At 41.8% G+C, this 20,154-nt stretch overlaps 1 protein-coding gene across 2 annotated transcripts in view; it reads right to left on the bottom strand.

Annotated features, from left to right (window-relative positions):
* Positions 1–4,823: 4,823 nt before the first annotated feature.
* The window catches only part of MAN1C1 (mannosidase alpha class 1C member 1), a 222,328-nt gene continuing 206,997 nt past the window's right edge, over positions 4,824–20,154 (bottom strand). The window contains exons 10-11 of one of the 2 annotated variants that reach the window (XM_073665862.1): positions 16,906–17,021; positions 4,824–5,521 (exon numbers count right to left, since the gene is read on the bottom strand). In XM_073665862.1, coding sequence (XP_073521963.1) covers positions 5,416–5,521; positions 16,906–17,021 — 222 coding nt within the window. In that variant the 3' untranslated portion in view covers positions 4,824–5,415. The remainder of the gene's footprint in view (positions 5,522–16,905; positions 17,022–20,154) is intronic. The other variant, XM_073665861.1, reaches the window with a different exon arrangement.

Genomic DNA, 20,154 nt, shown 5'->3' with positions numbered 1-20,154 from the left:
AGAAACTGTGTAAAGGCCCATTGCACATCACTTATGGGAGATTCATTCTCCCTTATGTCTTTTCAGATCAAAAGAAGGATCAGATTGTAGCACAAGGGAGAGTAAGAACAAAATATGAGGAAGAGTTTCTCATCCCTCTTGTGCTGAGATTTGATCCTTCTTTTGATTTAAAAAGACTTTTGGGAGAACAGATCTCCCAAAAGCGATGAGCAAGGGTCCTTAGTAATGTTGTTCAAATATATTACACTTTGAAAATCACTTTTAAACATTTGTCAAGTGAATTCCCCATTTAAAGCTGCTTTAATAATTTTATTACAGAAATACATAATTGCCGGTTTCTTGATATAATGTTATTAGAAAGGCTCACTTAAAAATCTAATCATAATCAGCATTTGCTGATGTTTCACAGCCAGAACCAATATCAGATTATTGGCAGTTGTTTAGGTGAGTCTGTAATGTTCTCACATGATCTAAAGTCCCCCATACACATTAGATTAAAGTTGGGCAAACCCGCCGATATCGACAGGTCTGGCAAACGCTCAGATGTGAATGCTGGTGCCAGACAATTGTTTGTCAGTGGAGTTAAGGATCCCACACGTCTTATTTTGGACTGCCGATCCTTTTGTTCTCCCAGAAAGCCATCTATTGTGTATAGCGGGTTTCAGTCAGAGTATCATTTTTATACCATATATGCAATTTCCATATATAATCCATAAGGGTGTTTTCCAGACATATACTAATGATGATCATCAAAATCAGATCGGTAGGGGTCTGACAGTTGGCATCCCCACTGATCAGCTGTTATTAGTTTCGGTTGCCGGATGTAAGCATTGAATGGAGCTAAACAGCACAGATCTGCTCAGTGTGCAGTGGTCACTGCTGGGTACTGCAGATCACCTCTTATTTAAAAGCATATGAGCTGATCTGTTGTCCTCGGCAGTGGTTGCTGCACGTTATATGGAGCTGTGGTGTTCAGCTACATCCGCCAATCGGAGCTAATAATGGCTGCTGTGCTATTGATCTCATATTGCTCCACTCAGCTTCGTTCACTAATTACATAACTAATAATAGCTGATGATGGGGGTGATGAGTGTCCAATACTGATCTGATATTAATGACCTATCCTTATGATAGGTCATCAATATTATATGCTGAGACAACTTTAGACAACCTTTAAAGTACCAAAGGAGGTGTTTGATTTTAAAGGGGTTGTCCCTGTCCACGTCTTTTCAAGAAAAATGAATATTAAAGAGGGACCCTTCTCAAAAAGCCAGACCTTGTGAACTGCTTGTAGTTCTTTTCTTTTTCTACCCTTTATTTCCCTTTTACCTGCAAATTATTTATAAATGAAATCCATGAAATATTTCTGTTTTATTACTGTTTATTACAGTTACTTATAGGCATAGGGATCTCTGAATGTATGTATACTTACTCAAAGAAAAAAGAATTAATAATTTGCACTTTTTACAAATTTTATGTAGATCTTTTATCACAACTATAAGTATGATGATCGTATTGTAGGAATGGTCATGTTGACCTCTGAACTTATGATTTTCATAAATCCTGTATTTTGAGTACAAACTGCACAGCTTATAGTAAAGAAGGTAATGTCTATAATCAGACTTAAAGGGGTATTCCCTTCTCCAAGATCCTATCCCAATATATAGTGGGTGTAATAATAATAATATTAGCAAATATCTCCAATTAGAAATGTGTATTTTTTCTGATTTGCGATCTCTCTTTCCTCATGCGCAGGCATCACAGGACCTTAGGTATCCATGGTTACGACCACTAGCAACTAGCTAACTAACTGTGACTTTATCAGTGGATGTAACCATGGATACCTAAGGTCCTGTGATACCTGCGCATGAGGAAAGAGAGATCGCAAATCAGAAAAAATACACATTTCTAATTGGAGATATTTGCTAATATTATTATTATTATTACACCTACTATATATTGGGATAGGATCTTGGAGATGGGAATACCCCTTTAAACTGGCCATAGTCATGAGATAAATATAGACCATATAGCGAATTTCCACTGTTTTTCTTAATAGTAGGGTGGCCATGTTCTTTTCTGAAAGCCTTTGATAGACAGCAATCTGTCATAAGTTTTGCCCTGTTGTGTTAAGTTTGTGGGATTTATTTTAATTTATGGTACAATTAATTGAAAGCAGGGCATGGACAAGAGGTAGGCAGTCACTTAGGGTGGTCATTTCAATTATAGAATCTTTAGGAGAGCTGAAGAACTGGGGGAGAGGTGCATTCTGAACGGTATAAAGAAGTTATTCTTCAAACTTTTTTTCTGACGTGACTTTGAAGCTTTGTACTGACCGAAGGTACAAATAAGTTGTGTCTAATAAATTTAGCCATAGACATGATAGACTAGTTATGTAAATTTAAAGCAGATCTGTCACCAGATTTCACAATACAAATTTCGTACATTGTTAAACAGATCTTTTAACCCAGATTAGACTGGTGTACTTACTTTAAATATCCATGTCAGAATGGCTGTATTATTATAATATTAAAATGAGTAACATGAGCATTATATGAGCATTATATGAGTTCAGCTATAGAGTGAGAGAGCTCATGAGCCCAAATGCATTCAACCCCTGCCTGCCCAGCCTTACTTACAGATGACGCTGATACTGAGCAGTGTGAGATCTTAGCAGCAAGAGGGACACAGAGGAGATGTCAGTCAGGCTAGGTGGATGTAGATAGAGTTAAATTAAATCTGTCAGCAGGCTTTTGTTACATAATCCGATAGCAGCTTGAGGTAGGGACAGAGTCACTGATTCCAGTGATGTATCACTTAGCTTACTGGGTTTAGCAGTTATTATAGAATCACAGTTTTCTCTGCTACAGATCTAGCAGAGCTCACTAGTTGAGCCAACACCACAGCTTTCTGTGTACATTGTATAGTGAGAGAGAGATGATAATCAGTACTTAGGCTTGGTTGGACAAGGATGCACAAAGCCAGTTGTCCTGTAGTGATAATCTCCTACTGATAAAACACTGATTGTATTGAAACCGAAAAACACAGCCCAGTAAATGACACATCACTGTAATCGGGGTCTCTTTCCATACTTCATGGTTCTCTCAGATTACATAGCAAAAATTTGCTGACAGATTCCCTCTAAGCTTTGAAAAAGGATTACACAGACATTCTGACGTAGATTTTCAAAGTAAGTACACCATTGACATCAGGTCTAAGAAATCTATTTAATAATGTACAGTACAGACCAAAAGTTTGGACACACCTTCTCATTTATAGATTTTTCTGTATTTTCATGACTTTGAAAATTGTACATTCACATTGAAGGCATCAAAACTATGAATTAACACATGTGGAATTATATACTTAACAAAAAAGTGTGAAACAGCTGAAAATATGTCTTATATTCTAGGTTCTTCAAAGTAGCCCCCTTTTGCTTTGATGACTGCTTTGCACACTCTTGGCATTCTCTTGATGAGCTTCAATAGGTAGTCACCGGAAACGGTTTTCACTTCACTGGTGTGCCCTATCAGGTTAAATAAGTGGAATTTCTTGCCTTATAAATGGGGTTGAGACCATCAGTTGTGTTGTGCAGAAGTCTGGTGGATACACAGCTGATAGTCCTACTGAATAGATGGTTAGAATTTGTATTATGGCAAGAAAAAAGCAGCTAAGTAAAGAAAAACGAGTGGCCATCATTACTTTAAGAAGTGAAGGTCAGTTGGTGCGAAAAATTGGGAAAACTTTGAAAGTGTCCCCAAGTGCAGTTGCAAAAACCATCAAGCGCTACAAAGAAACTGGTTCACATGAGGACCGCCCCAGGAAAGGAAGACCAAGAGTCACCTCTGCTTCTGAGGGTAAGTTTATCTGAGTCACCAGCCTCAGAAATCGCAGATTAACAGCAGCTTAGATTAGAGACCAGGTCAATGCCACACAGAGTTCTAGCAGCAGACACATCTCTTCAACAACTGTAAAGAGGAGACTTTGTGCAGCAGGCCTTCATGGTAAAATAGTTGCTAGGAAACCACTGCTAAGGACAGACAACAAGCAGAAGAGACTTGTTTGGGCTAAAGAACACAAGGAATGGACATTAGACCAGTGGAAATCTGTGCTTTGGTCTGATGAGTCCAAATTTGAGATCTTTGGTTCCAACCACCGTGTCTTTGTGCGACGCAGAAAAGGTGAACGGATGGACTCTACAGGCCTGGTTCCCACCGTGAAGCATGGAGGAGGTGGTGTGATGGTGTGGGGGTGCTCTGCTGGTGACACTGTTGGGGATTTATTCAAAATTGAAGGCATACTGAACCAGCATGGCTACCACAGCATCTTGCAGCGGCATGCTATTCCATCCGGTTTGCGTTTAGTTGGACCATCATTTATTTTTCAACAGGACAATGACCCCAAACACACCTCCAGGCTGTGTAAGGGCTATCTGACCAAGAAGGAGAGTGATGGGGTGCTACGCCAGATGACCTGGCCTCCACAGTCACCAGACCTGAACCCAATCGAGATGGTTTGAGGTGAGCTGGACCGCAGAGTGAAGGCAAAAGGGCCAACAAGTGCTAAGCATCTCTGGGAACTCCTTCAAGATTGTTGGAAGACCATTTCTGGTGACTACTTCTTGAAGCTCATCAAGAGAATGCCAAGAGTGTGCAAAGCAGTCATCAAAGCAAAAGGTGGCTACTTTGAAGAACCTAGAATATAAGACATATTTTCAGTTGTTTCACACTTTTTCGTTAAGTATATAATTCCACATGTGTTAATTCATAGTTTTGATGCCTTCAGTGTGAATGTACAATTTTCATAGTCATGAAAATACAGAAAAATCTTTAAATGAGAAGGTGTGTCCAAACTTTTGGTCTGTACTGTATGCAGATTGTTTTGTAAAATCTGGTGACATATATGGTTTAAAGATCTTTAGCTGAATGGTCAATATATTTATGGGACTTCTTTTCTAGAGCATTTCTGATGTTGAAAATATTGGCAAATTGTTGTAAAAGTTATAATGTTGACAGTGTAAAGATAAGCTAACTTTTACTATGACCAAAATCTCAGGAGAACTGTTACAAAATCCTCTAAACAGAGAGCACTTATCTAAATTGGCACGTAGCACTAGTAAGAGCACCCCAGACATTTTCTTTACAAACATTTAGATATATTTAGATTGATTTTTCTTCTAAATCATAATTCTCTGCTTCTAATAATAATAATAAGTACATAAATAAGAAAAGCAGAAATTTCTGCAAAAGGCCACCATTTCTTTTAGTGCTAAAATGTAACAAGGAACAGAATCTGACATTGTATTTTATGCAACTCTTGGTATCTCAAATTAGATCACAAAATAGAATTTCTTTTGTATGAAAATTTACATTTCAGATAAAAACACTGAATAGATATTTATTGGTTTCTTGTGCTTCAAATGGTTTTTAGTGTATTTATTGGCAATGGATGTGCTTCTGTATTAAAAACCCAGTCTTCTAATGATAGCAGGTCATCTTCTGAAAACAGTAGGTAGAGGTATCTGTAGAACACACAAAGAAAATATTAGTCATATTGTTACAAAGTATAGTAAATGTATCTCTTCCTACGAATCCATATTTGTCTGTACACTCCTCCCATCAATCTAAGGCTGTTTATAATTAATACTGGATCCTACCTGCTCTTTAAATTTTCCTGGGAGAGGCATGTTTGATAAATATTAGGTCTAGGGTCCCATCAAAGAAAGGTCACCTTATCATGGCTGTTGGGCTCACATGAATTGGCCGATTTGTGCACTAAGAACCTTCATTTTATAAGCATATTTTATATAGCAGTATAATATAGCAGTAATGCAGTCTGAATTGCATATATTCAATATTTTCATATATCTTAGCAGTTACATAATGCTGCTGTATTCTATTCTACACCTCTAAAAATATTATGACATGCCAGAAACACTATTTTTTTCTTTGTATCTATATCTGCAAGATTGCATCAAGTACACATGATTATATAGACAACATGGTCATGATCACAGTTAATGACATTTCTAATTTCAAAATTCTTTTTTCATGGCAGACTTAAGAATAGATCGCTATAGTCTCTGGCACACAACCTACAGTCGTTTTTATTTTACCTCTATGTGCTACTAAAGCATCCTTTCGGGCTCCTTTTTGCTTTCAAAAATTCACTGTAGGATATGACATTGATAGTACAGTATGATCCGGGTGGCAACTAGAAACTTCCAAAATTGTGTTATTGGCCAGGACCTTATTATAAATGGTAGTCTGAGCAAGACCTTATCTACTGTCCTCTATACTCAATATATCTAAAAAGTCAACAGAACTATCCCTCCAAACAAGGAACAGGTCATTAATAAAACAACCACACCAAATGTTAACAAATTATCTGATTGGTAAAATGACAGTTGGTAGAATTGATACAAATCGATTTGAAGGATCCAGTCCTTCGGCCACATCAGTAATTTGTGACTGCTGAACAGGAACCACGAGAACTGACTTATGCTTTTCAATCCTTTGATTAACCGGCCTGGCGCAACGTCATCGCTGCGGTGTGACGCATATGTGCCTTCACCCAAGGCAGGCTTATCATAAGAGCTAACGTTGCTGGGAGGTAGAAGGAGGTTCTCCAGGCTCCCATCCAGTGGCCACAGATTAGTGACATGGCTGATGAGCTGGGACCTGCAAATCGATTCGCACCAACTCTAATTGTTGGGAGAAAAAAAAAAAATGTTCTCAACAAGTGACAGACACGATGGCTATGGATGGTGAAAATATTAACTCTAAAGAGGATTGTATAATATGTATTTTGTACCATAACAAAAATTCAGACACAAGGAGAAACTCTTGAACCTCTTTTATAATATGAACTTAGAATGATAATGCTGCACTGCTTTCATTGCCAGGCAATGGCTCAATCATGGTCTATACACATCACTCTGGTACTCAGTGATACAGGTGAGCTCCTTTCTCAATTGTTTGCGTGTTAGTATGGATGGCAATTCAGTACCGTTCACTTAGTTCCTTTGATGGGGGGTGTCTCAGAGTTTTGAGAGTACTGCAATGGATCACATCTGGATAGACTAATTGAAGGGGAACATGACAGGAGATTCATGCTGCCCGAACCATGGCCATCGTTAATCAGACACGTGCGGTTCTATTGCAGCCATGCATGTTTTACTCTGAAACACTGCAGAATTTTGGCAAAAACATACTCTGAAAGCTGTAGGGGGCCCAATGTTCATGGCTGCCTTTTCAAAGTATGAGTTCTCTGAAATGCCGCCTCGCTTCAGAGTAAAACATACACAGCTGCAATAACACAGCCTGTATCTGATTATTGCTGGCTATGGTTCGGGCAGGATGAATCTCCTGTCAGGTTCCTTTAAAGAAACCTTCCCCTGAAGTTTTATTTTCTCTAAATCTGTGTACATGTATGCAATATAGTGTGTATTGTAACGCTGGTGGTTGTGGACTTACTGTGCCACGGACTGGGCTTACCCTGGAGGGGCGTTAATAAGTGAGCCTCTGATGGTGAGGATAGGCTTGGCTGCAGGTAGTCACCAGGTACCACTCCAGGGCAGTCCCCGTAGGGTCAGAGACACATATAAGAGGTACAGGAGGATGAAAGCAAAGATGTGGTCAGACAATCCGAGATCAGGGTAGGCAGCACAGGTTCAATATACATAGCCAAAGTCAGGAGCGGAGAGATGAGGGTAAACGGTCAATAACAGGAGAGACAGAATGAATATACACAAACAGGAACTAGAGATAAGCTACTAGGAACCTACATTCAGGCAAGAAGTGGTGGGAGGAGCTGCCCAATAAACCCCCTGCTGCCTACGGATAGGCTGGGGAAGTTAAATCCTGCAGGATACAACAGGTTTAAGTTCCTGCAGGATCTGGCCGCACCTCCCTATAGCCAGGTGGAGACAGCAGGAATATGCAGCAGAGCTGTAAGAGCTATAAGAGGACTCAGTGTGGCGGCCTGACAAGGAGCAGAGCGCCGAATGCAATGACTAGCACGGTGGTGGGATCAGTGTCCCGCTCCTCTTCTCAGTAACATCACTGCTGTTCAGACTATCCGGCTCACTCTATGCACTACGCATGAGACGGAAGTCTCTTTTACAATGAAAGCCTATAGATCCTCCTCCTCCCACCACAGGCTTACACTGTAACAGACACTTCCGGGTCATGAAGAGCGCAGCGTAATGCAAAGACTCTGAAGAGCATTGACGTCACTGAGAAGAGGAGCAGAACAGCGCTGGACACCTGAGTAGTCGGTGGTAGGTGAGTATATTAACACATACACTATATTACATACACATATACACAGATTTAGAGAACAAAATGTACTTCTTTAAAGATGAGCCATCAATTGGTATTCATTACTCCCTATTTTAATAGAGACTGCATCTAAATCATATATGCAGTGTAATAAGCACTATATGCATAAAATTAATATACCAAGCAATAGTCAGAAAATTGTCTATGGTAAGTATTATGTAAGGTATATTATTTAGGAAGAGCAGACAATAGTTAATCTAGATTTATGATGGGCAAACTATTAAAAGAGGACCTTTTGGCTCTACTGACATTCTGACATGAGTCAATTCTTGTCTTTCCTATAGAATAACAATTTTGGAGTATCTTTGTTCTCAACCCTGCATAATGCTGGTCCTCTGATATTCATACTGGAAATATATTAATAAATAGGCAACTGGGTGTTACCATTCCCCCTATAAAAGGGCTGTGTTCCTACAAAGCCTGATCCTGGCAGCATGGGTTGGACAGTGAGAGTGTACAAAGACAACCCCAAATGTGAACACCCAGTTATTCATTTATTCAGCATTTTCTAGGAGTAATAACAAAAAGGGAGCTATAAGAAAAGACTGGTATTGGTAATTGGTCTTCGATGATGATACGGATATTCACTAAAGCAGACATGTCAGGACAGCACATGTGGCGGCATATTTAAGGGCACAAAGCAAAACCTACCCATATCATTCCTTATAAAAATGATTGCTCCACACAGATTTGCATTGGGACTTATAAGCTGAAAGAGGTACTGTCATCTTTTTCTGTATTTCAAATCATAGTAGTCCTTCCGAAGTGCATTATATCAGTGGACACCACAACAATTGCGCAAAGCACGCTCAGCTGAGTATGGGCTCCAAACATAGTCTATGGAGCCTGTACTTGTGAGTGCTGATCAAGCAGAAGCTGAGTGCTTCAGCACGTGTTTTGAGTGGTTGGTGGAGGCCAGATCTAAAAAATTTGTGAACGACTACTGTGATTTGAAATAAAGTAAAAAAATGACTCTTAAAGTTACCCTCTGGTAGTTTACATTTCACAACTGAGCAGCATTGAGAGAAATATCAATTTCATATGTTGTGTTTTAGTTCAATGTATCCTGAAACATTAACGGTAAGCTCAGAGAATCGCCTGCTTTACTACACTTGGCAGCCAATAGGCACACAGAGGTAACTTTTCTAGATAAACTTATTGCCTAAGTGTCCATTGATTAATATAATGAAATTGGATGTGAATTAATTAATGGAATTGCAGTGTTGATGTCCACAGCACATAAAAGGTAACGTATAGCTGAGTATCAAGTCGGGTTAAAGTTGGTAATTTGTAATCAATAGTGCTTAATAATGCTTAAATGGGTTGTCTCATCTTATTAAACTGATAACATTGCAAAGTGATTATAAAAACAAGCAACTTTGCAATTTACCTCTTATTAAAAATCCTCTGCGTCATCATTGTCTCTGTGTTTCAGGAATAACCCCCCCCCCCAAAAAAAAAGACCAGGATAATGTTTGAATGAGTCATCAGTAGTGTTGAGCATTCCGATACTGTAATATCGGGTATCGGCCGATATTCGCGGTATCGGAGTTCCGATACTGAGTTCCGATACTTTTAGAATATTGAATACCGGAATCGGACATTCACATAATGCCTGCGCTCTGCAGTGTCTCTGAAGGATGACAAGCTGGATGGCAGCGCTCAGCTGCGATCCAGCCTGTCATCAGAATGTCATCCCAGCGTGGGAGAATTCTCCTGATTGTTTAAAAGCCGGCGGGTGGTAAAAAGCCGCCGGCTTTTAAACAATCACACAGCCCCATACTGCTTCCCCGCAGCCTCCCATTCCGATCCGCCGCTCCCCCCGCCACCTCCCATCCCGATCGTAAGTTAGGACCGGGCGGGGAGCGCAGCACCAAGGAGTGGGGAGCGAAGGACCCGGGCGGGGAAGCCGGCAGTGAAAAGACTTCACCGCGGGCTTTCCCGTACTGTGCTGCGCTCTCCCGCCGGTTATTTCAAATGAACAGCTGAGGTATCAGCTGATGCTGATCAGCTGTTCATTTGAAGTCGCCACGGTGCCCTCAGAGGGTTCATGTGAGTTCATGCTTGACTGCATGAACTCACATGAACTTTCCCATGGCCGCACAGGTCAGCCACACCTCCCAGACCATCCCATCAATCCAGGAAGACGAGAATCCCATACCATTCCGGTCTTCCTGGATCATGGCTGAGCACCTGGGGTGGTGCAAGAGGATGGACCTGAATGTCCCGGTCATGAGTGGTGTGTGCGCGGTGTCTGTGTGTGTTTGTGGGTGTTTGCGGGTGTCTGTGGGTGTTTGCGGGTGTCTGCGGGTGTCTGCGTGCAGGCAGACATAGGCCGATGTGACACTACTACTCCCATCGGCCTATGTCTGTCCCCCGTCCACTCGTGCCAGCAGGATCAGCTCGATGGGAGCAGTAGTTCCCATCAGCCTGATCCTGCTATTTAAACTGCCCCATATGTTATTTTTGCCCCTATACACGTTTTATTCTTTTAGGCCCCCATATTTTTTTTTTTGTTTTTGGTCCCCAATAAATTTTAAATACATTTCATTGGTGGCCAGTGCTTACCTAAAATAAATTAGTTTATACATTACCTGTCCCCGCCGATCGCCACCTAAAATAAAGTAAAAAATAAAACAATACACCTATACTCACCTAGACACCTAATTCCCCGAAGCCATCGATCTCCTGTAATAAAGTATAAAATAATAAACCACAACCTTATCCTTACCCCTCCGTAGTAGTCCACGAGTGTCCCACGATGATCTCCAGTTTAGAGCAGCCACATAAAATGTGACCGCTCTAAACCGCTGCCGCCGCTAGAATGACGGGACCGTAAAGCAGCCCCGTCATTGCATAAGCGGGTTCGCCGGAGTTCAGGCAGCGCTGCTCCGGTTAGCTCCTTTACGGCCCTGCTGTACCGTGAGAAATTCCCACGGTACAGCAGGGCCGTAAAGGAGGTCACCGGAGAAGCGCTGCCTGAATGCACTCCGGTGACCTCAGTCAGGGGCTCACGCTGCCGGGAGCGGACGTGTTCCCGGCAGTGTGAGCTTACAGCAGCAATGACAGCTGTCACATCTCCAGATGTGACAGCTGTGCATGGGAGATCAGCGCAGGAACGTGGACAGGTAACTATTTTTTTTTTTACTAAACTAAGAATTAAATAAAATGGTGTGTTTTATTTCAAATAAATTATTTTTTTCTGGGTGTACTGTGTGTTTTTTCTTTATAACACTTTGTAGGTTAGTAATGGGGATGTGTTATAGACGCCCATCATTACTAACCTGGGCTTCATGGCAGCTGGCGCTGACATGAACCCCACCACTATTACCCCCTGCCACCGCACCAGGGCAGTGTGGAAGAGCGAGGCTAAGTGCCAGATTTGGCGCACAAATAGGATGTGCCAAATCTGGGGGCAGCTGAGGGCTGATATTATAGCCTGGGAGGGGGCGTATAACCATGGCCCCTTTCTAGGCTATTAATATCAGGTCGCAGCTGTCCGCCTAGCCTTTGCTGGCTCCAATTTATAGGGGGGCCCTATTTTTTTTTTTTGGGGGGGGGTCCCACTTGTAGAATGGGCTTTAAAGCCTAAGCTAACTGCTGCGGACTGATATTAATAGCAAGGGAAGAGGCCATGATCCTTGGCTACTTCCCAGACTATTAAATCAGCCCTCAGCTTTCCCTCTTTTCCTTAAAAATACACGTGAGCCCACCCTTTTTTTTATTTTTATACATTGATTAGGTGTTGGACTAGGAAATTACATCAAATTGGCCTTTTTTTTTTTTTTTTCTTCACTAACTTTATTTGTCTTCAAAAACGCATATAGAATTCGCATGCGTTTTTCTGGCAAGGAGATGCGGAAATGGTCAGGAAAATTTCTGCTTCATTTCTGCATCGTGGGCACATAGCCTAATATTGGCGTGACCCCATGAATTTTGGGCTTAGGGCCAGCGGATAATACAAAGCTGGCCCTAACCCCTTTATTACCCAGTGAGCCACCGCACCAGCGCCCTGGATGAGCTGGATACAGCGCCAGAAGATGGCGCATCTATGAACGCGACATTTTCTGGGGTGGCTAAGGACTGCAGTTCGCAGCAGGGGGGGCGCACAAAGCTTGGGCCACCCTGCGCTGTGGATTCCAGCCCCCAGCTGCTTAGTTGTACTTGGCTGGACACAAAAATAGGGCAAAGCCCCACATATTTTTTTTTTTTAATTATTTCATGAAATTCATGAAATAAGAATAAAAAAAGGGCTTCCCTATATTGTTGTGTCCGGCCAGGTACAAATAGGCAGCTGGGAGTTGGGGGCAGCCCGTTCCTGGATGCTGTACCTGGCTGGCATACAAAAATATGGCGAAGCCCACGTCAAAATTTTTGGGAAAAATTAATTAAAAAATAAATAATAATTTAGGGACTGCATCTTTATTAACCCCTCAAGTGTCATTTAGTGTTAAAATGAAGGATTTATAGAAAAAAATAATTGGCGTGGGATCCCCCATAATTTTAGTCTCTAGCGGAGGTTAAGCAGACGGCTGGGGCAGATGTTTGAAGCCTGGGAAGGGGGTAATACCCATGGAGCTTCCCAGGCTACTAATATCAGCCCCCAGCTGAATACCTAGCCTTTACTAGCTAATAAAATGAGGGACCCCCTAAAAAAAATGATGTGGGGTCCCCCCTATTTTAATAGCTAGCAAAGGCTAGGCAGACAGCTGGCGGCTGATATTAATAGGCCAGGAAGGGTGCCATGAATATTGGCCCCCTCCCAGGCTAGAAACAGCAGCCCTCAGCCGCCCCAGATTTGGCGCATTCATAGGATGCGCCAATTCTGGCACTTAGCCTCGCTCTTCCACACTGCCCTGGTGCGGTTGCAGGGGGTAATAGTGGTGGGGTTCATGTCAGCGCCAGCTGCCATGAAGCCCAGGTTAGTAATGATGGGCGTCTATAAGACATCCCCATTACTAACCTACAAAGTGTTATAAAGAAAAAACACACAGTACACCCAGAAAAAAATAATTTATTTGAAATAAAACACACCATTTTATTTAATTCTTAGTTTAGTAAAAAAAAAAATAGTTACCTGTCCACGTTCCTGCGCTGATCTCCCATGCACAGCTGTCACATCTGGAGATGTGACAGCTGTCATTGCTGCTGTAAGCTCACACTGCCGTGAGCCCCTGACTGAGGTCACCGGAGTGCATTCAGGCAGCGCTGCTCCGGTGACCTCCTTTACGGCCCTGCTGTACCGTGGGAATTTCTCACGGTACAGCAGGGCCGTAAAGGAGCTAACCGGAGCAGCGCTGCCTGAACTCCGGCGAACCCGCTTATGCAATGACGGGGCTGCTTTACGGCCCCGTCATTCTAGCGGCGGCAGCGGTCTAGAGCGGTCACATTTTATGTGGCTGCTCTAAACTGGAGATCATCGTGGGACACTCGTGGACTACTACGGAGGGGTAAGGATAAGGTTGTGGTTTATTATTTTATATTTTATTACAGGAGATCGATGGCTTCGGGGAATTAGGTGTCTAGATGATTATAGGTGTATTTTTTTATTTTTTACTTTATTTTAGGTGGCGATCGGCGGGGACAGGTAATGTATAAACTAATTTATTTTAGGTAACCACTGGCCACCAATGAAATGTATTTAAAATTTATTGGAGACCAAAAACAAAAAAAGAATAAAACATGTGTATAGAGGCAAAAATAACATATGGGGCAGTTTAAATAGCAGGATCAGCCTGATGGGAACTACTGCTCCCATCGAGATGAACCTGCTGGCACGAGTGGACGGGGGACAGATATAGGCAGATGGGAGTAGTAGTGTCACATCGGCCTATGTCTGCCTGCACGCAGACACCCACAGACACCCGCAAACACCCACAGACACTCGCAAACACCCACAGACACCGCGCAGACACCCGCAAACACCCACAGACACCCGCAAACACCCACAAACACCCACAGACACCGCGCACACACCAATCATGACCGGGACATTCAGGTCCATCCTCTTGTACCACCCCAGGTGCTCAGCCATGATCCAGGAAGAAGGGAATGGTATGAGATTCTCGTCTTCCTGGATTGATGGGATGGTCTGGGAGGTGTGGCTGACCTGTGCGGCCGTGGGAAAGTTCATGTGAGTTCATGCAGTCAAGCATGAACTCACATGAACCCTCTGAGGGCACCGCGGCTACTTCAAATGAACAGCTGATCAGGGGGGAGCGGCGGATCGGGATGGGAGGCTGCGGGGAAGCAGTATGGGGCTGTGTGATTGTTTAAAAGCCGGCGGCTTTTTACCGCCCGCCGGCTTTTTGCCGCCCGCCGGCTTTTAAACATTCAGGAGAATTCTCTAACGCTGGGATGGCATTCCGATATTAGTGTCCCATTGACTTGCATTGGTTTCCGGTATCGGAATCGGTGATATCCGATATTTTTTGGGTATTGGTCCGATCCAATCCGATACGATATTTCCCGATATCGGAAGGTATCGCTCAACACTAGTCATCAGTAAGGTGAGAATCACTTCTTTTGTTTTTTGTGTTTATTCCATTCTGACTTAAAAAATAAAAAATTGGCTAACAACCCCCTTTTACTAAGTTAGCGGCGCTTTAAGCAACAAAAAACGGCTCTTTTTGAGGTCAGACTAGATCAATAGACCATTAACTTTTGCCTACCAAGAACATGATTGGTGCCTGCTTTGTCAATGAGGTTATAATATAGAAAATATTTCGAAAAGATTCAACGCTGATGGAATTCACACATTAAATGTGATGGAACTTTTTAATAAAAATGTAAAATACAGTGTACGAAATACATTTAAAAAATGTTCCAATTATTAAGATGAAGCTACACAGGTGCAAATCTTTGCGGATATGTATCTTAAAATCCAGATTTGAGAAACATTAATGTAGAAACTGAGCACAATACTGCCATGTGAATGTTGCTTTGGGCAGTATATTTGGTCATCTTCAAGTCACATTCTGTAAGCATGTAGCAAAAAGGCTGGATGGTTACGACCGTACTGGACATTTATTTCATTTGATGGAGTGTCAGATGATGTAAGTATCTGGACATAAATAGATTCAGCCTCACTACTACTAGGAAATAAAAAGTTCTCATATCAGCAAATGAATTGACCTAAGAATAATCATGCCTCTGGGCAATAAAGTTCATGAACTTTTACCATCTTCTATCAAGTTACTTACAATGTGCCATACAACCAACTTGGTAGCTGCCGACAGTCGAAAAGAAACCAATTCACTTCAATTAGAGTTCCAGAATGGACAGGCAGAGCTCACTCGTTAAAATTTTATTGCAAGCTCAGCACCAGGACAACTTTTTTTTATTTTTTCTGTTGACCTAGCTATTTGGCTTGGTTGACAGAAAATATAGTTATGGCCGGCATGTTTGATCCCAGCTGCCGTGGCATCTCATCAGCGTCCTGCAATCAGATGCCGCAGTCAACTTGGACGGTTATGTCCATGGAGTATTATTGCTCCTCCGAGATCTTCCCTGCAGAAGCTGCTCTATGGCAGTCGCAGGTCTCTGCTGTTAGGAGGTTAAAGCAGCTGCCTTTTAAAAATGACACCTTATAGTTAACAGCCTACTGCTGGGAAGTATATAGTTATTCAAGATTAGCAAGTTGTTAAACTAGTAGCTAAATATCAAATAACTAAAGTTCTCTTCATTGCTGCTGATTTTAAAGGGGTTGTCCCTTTTCAAAAAAGTTTTCCTTATAAGCTCCTTTGGTAGTAATAAAAAAGTCTGTGCTTTACGCACCCTACCCAGGTCCAATCCTAAGTCTCCAACGCTGCTCCTCAGGTCTGTTGTTGTCTGCAGCGCAGCAACCATTCAGTGGGTTCAGCTGCTCTGAGCCTCTTGTGCCATCTACCTTAGCAGAGCTGCTGAGCTCAGTTGTCTGCAGCGCTGTTGATGTGATATTAGCACTGCAGACAATAACAGACAATGGGAGCCAGAGACTCAGCATTGGTCCTGGGCTGGCTAACTAAAAAAACAGGTTTTTTTTTACTGCTTATAGGAAAAAAAAATCTAAAGGGGGATAATTCCTTTAAATTTTATGTTTGATCATTGGGAAAAGCGGGACAAAAATGTAGAAAATCAAAAGGTGAGGAAAATAATAAAGCCTGGTACAAATAAGTACAATATCCCTATCCCATAGAAACAACAAAACCTTAAAGGGGTTTCACCTTTTAACCTATTTTTTTTTACAAATTCATCATGACCGTGTTAGAAATAATAAAATAAACTGTTACTTACCCTCCCCAGGTCCAGTGCTGTGCCTCTGCCTCTACTCCAGTGATTGTGTACAAGCAGCAGCGGTGCCGTCGTAACAATCTACATCAGCGGAGCTGATGAGCCAAATGAGATATGCAGCACTGGACCTGGGGAAGGTAGGCATTCTCTTAAAATGCCTTGAATTAGTAAAAAAATTAAAAGGGAAAACCTCCTTTAAGTTTTCATGTATTATACAATATATTAATCTTTAATAATTAATAGTGTGAAAAAAAACATGTTAATCAACACCGAGCTAACGTGTTGTACTTACTTTAATGTTTCTGACATGAAAAAACTTTGTTGAACATTATCGTGGTTGGGACTTGTAGTGTACACATCTCTAATGCCTGAAAATCCACTTTCTATTCTGCAGTAGGTATCCAAGGCCTAGGTAAAAAAAAGAGCAATAAGTCATATATTTCATGACAAGAGAACACATTTAAAGATGTAAGTTTGTACTTGTTATGATAGCAGAGCATAACGTTCTATATGTTCCACTCAGAGGAATTATTGAAGCAAGTGACAGCAATCTTTTTTCTGATACGTAAGTCAGCCATGCAATAGACAAGGTGAGAATTAGGCCATGGAGGTATAGAACGATTCTGACAATCGAAAGCATTTAGTATTGCACAATAGGATTTAATAGGATGTGGGAAAATCTTTGCTATTAAAACAGCCCTTCATTTTTCCGATGTGGGTAAAAATCAGACTGATCATCGCTTTAGGGTATGTGCGATTTAACCCGTATTGGCTTGCATTTGTGATGCGATTTTAATTGCATTTTTTAACCATTAATCTGAACGGGTGAAAAATGCTAAATGTATTGACATGCTTCAGATCTGAAAAAAATGCACTGAAATAATTTTTTCCTTGCGGATTTGAACTAAGTACAACCCCTGGCAAAAATTATGGAATCACCGGGCTCGGAGGATGTTCATTCAGTTGTTTAATGTTGTTGAAAAAAAGCAGATCACAGACATGGCACAAAACTAAAGTCATTTCAAATGGCAACTTTAGGGCTTTAAGAAACACTAAAAGAAATCAAGATTAAAAATGTGCTACTCAGTAAGGGTAATTTTTTTCAGACCAAGCAGAGGGAAAAAATTATGGAATCACTCAATTCTGAGGAAAAAATTATGGAATCACCCTGTAAATTTCCATTTCCAAAATTAATGCCTGCATCAAATTAGATCTGAGCGTAAGTCTGCATCTAAAAAGGAGTGATCACACCTTGGAGAGCTGTTACACCAAGTGGACTGACATGAATCATGGCTCTAACACGAGAGATGTCAATTGAAACAAAGGAGAGGATTATCAAGCTCTTAAAAGAAGGTAAATCATCACGCAATGTTGCAAAAGATGTTGGTTGTGTTAGAACCCTCCTGTTTGTTTTTTCCATGTTGTGTTTTGCGGTCACGTAACCATCTGCCTTTATATTCCAGCTTCGTCTTTTTGGCTGTGCTGGACTTCAGTGTTGTTTGACTGTTTTGCTAGCCAGGTGCTTTGGTGCCTATCTCTCAGTTCGCTTGGACCTTTGGGACCTCTAGTACCTTTTGTCAGTTTATCTTTCGTTTTCTGCAACAACTTTCTCTGTTCAGGAGGTGTTGTTAGAACCCTCCTGTTTGTTTTTTCCATCTTGTGTTTTGCGGTCACGTGACCATCTGCCTTTATATTCCAGCTCCGCCCTTTTGGCTGTGCTGGACTTCAGTGTTTGACTGTTTCTCTAGCCAGGTGCTTCTGTGCCTTTCTCTGTCAGTTCGCTTGGTCCTTCTAGGACCTCTAGTACCTTTTGTCAGTTTGTCTTTTTGTGTTCGGCAACTACTTCTCTATTTTAGGAGGTGTCCCATTTTTTGTCCCAGTCCTTAGTTCTTTTAGGGACCCCTCCCTTAATTCTATAGGTCTTTGTTCAGACTAGCCGAGGACTAAGGCGGGTCTGTTCGCTAGGAACAGGTAGCCCGCTACATCGTAGGGATTCAGCTTAGTCTTACTGTAGGGACAGCCTTCCCCTATCTTTCCTTAGTTCATGTTGCAGATCATAACAGTAAGTTCAGCCCAAAAAACTAAAAGGAAAGAAATTCAGGGATCGGTATGGTTTCCGCCCAGGATTTGGCTCAACGCCTGCAGGGATTGTCTCTGGAGGTGGCCGAGCTTCAGCAACACGTGAGTAGCTGTTCTGGAGCGCATTTTGTCGAACCCAACGTAGGACTGCCTGATGTTTTTTATGGTAAACAGCAAGATTTTTTTTCCTTTAAAAATGCTTGTTTGTTAAATTTTCGTTTGAGACCAAGGTCCACTGGGAATGAATCACAGAACATTGGTTTTATTATGTCACTTTTGCGCAATGAACCACAGGGGTGGGCCTTTTCTCTCCAACCTAATGATCTGTGTTTAGGGTCTGCTGAAGAATTTTTTTCGGCTATGGGGCTATTATATGATTATCCTGATTGAATCGCATCTGCTGAGGCATAACTCAGGCATTTGAATCAGGTGTCAGATGATGCTGAGATTTATTGCACACACTTTAGAAGGTGGGCTTCTGAAGTCAGATGGAATGATCCTGCTCTGAAATGTTTATTTCTTGCTAGTCTGAGTGAAAGGGTTAAGGATCTGCTAATTGCATCCCCTGCACCTGAGACTTTGCAGGATGCCATCCAATTAGCTGTTTGTGTGGACAGGAGACTGAGGTTCAGGCTTAATGAGGTAAAGACTCCTGTAATGCCAGTTCCTTGTCCCCAGAAAATCTGCTCAGACGGCGGAGAACCGATGGAGGTTGGGGCGATGTCGCTCCGCTCTCAGGAAAGAGACCGGAGGTTCGCCGAGGGATTGTGTATTTATTGTGCTAAAGCTGACCATTTGATTAAGTATTGTGAGCTTCATTTAAGTAAAGAAAAATAAAAGGTCAGGTACGCCTGTATAGCTTGTTTATGCTCTGCAGGAGTATTTCTTTCAGGGAGTACTACTTTGCAGTAAAATTTGATTGAATTTCAGGTATTTGTGGATTGTGGTTCAACACTTAATGTGATTGATAAAGGGTTTTTGGAAAAACTTAAATTGAAATCCAAACCTTTGTCATCACCTATCTCTGTGATTGCGATTGATAACACTCTCTTGAAATGTATTACTCACAAGGTTGCTGCATTTCCCCTCACTATCAAGGGTCTTCACCAAGATATTTTGGACTTGGTTGTATTAGATAATTTACCCTCTCCGGTCGTTCTAGGATTGCCTTGGTTAAAACTGCACAATCCTTTGCTGGACTGGTCTACTAATATGATTAAGTCTTGGAGTCCGAAATGCTATGATTAATGTTGTAATGGTCGCATTGCGGTTGTGGGAAAAGGGGAATTACCTGTACCTATTCAAGATTTTTGGAGGTTTTTTTTGGAGGAGCAGTCGCAAGTTTTACCTCCTCATAGAGATTATGATTGCGCCATTGAGTTTAATCCGGGAGCTACTTGTTACGGATCCGGGTGGTGGAACCTCTGTGCTGCGGTGCAAGGAGGGACCCAGAGGGGCATAA

Source organism: Phyllobates terribilis, unplaced genomic scaffold (genome assembly GCF_046119375.1).
Source record: "Phyllobates terribilis strain yellow unplaced genomic scaffold, ASM4611937v1 Scaffold_2__4_contigs__length_985480577, whole genome shotgun sequence".
NCBI lineage: Eukaryota > Metazoa > Chordata > Amphibia > Anura > Dendrobatidae > Phyllobates > Phyllobates terribilis.
The sequence above is the reverse complement of the archived record's forward strand: the minus strand, read 5'-3'. Positions and strand labels throughout refer to the sequence as shown.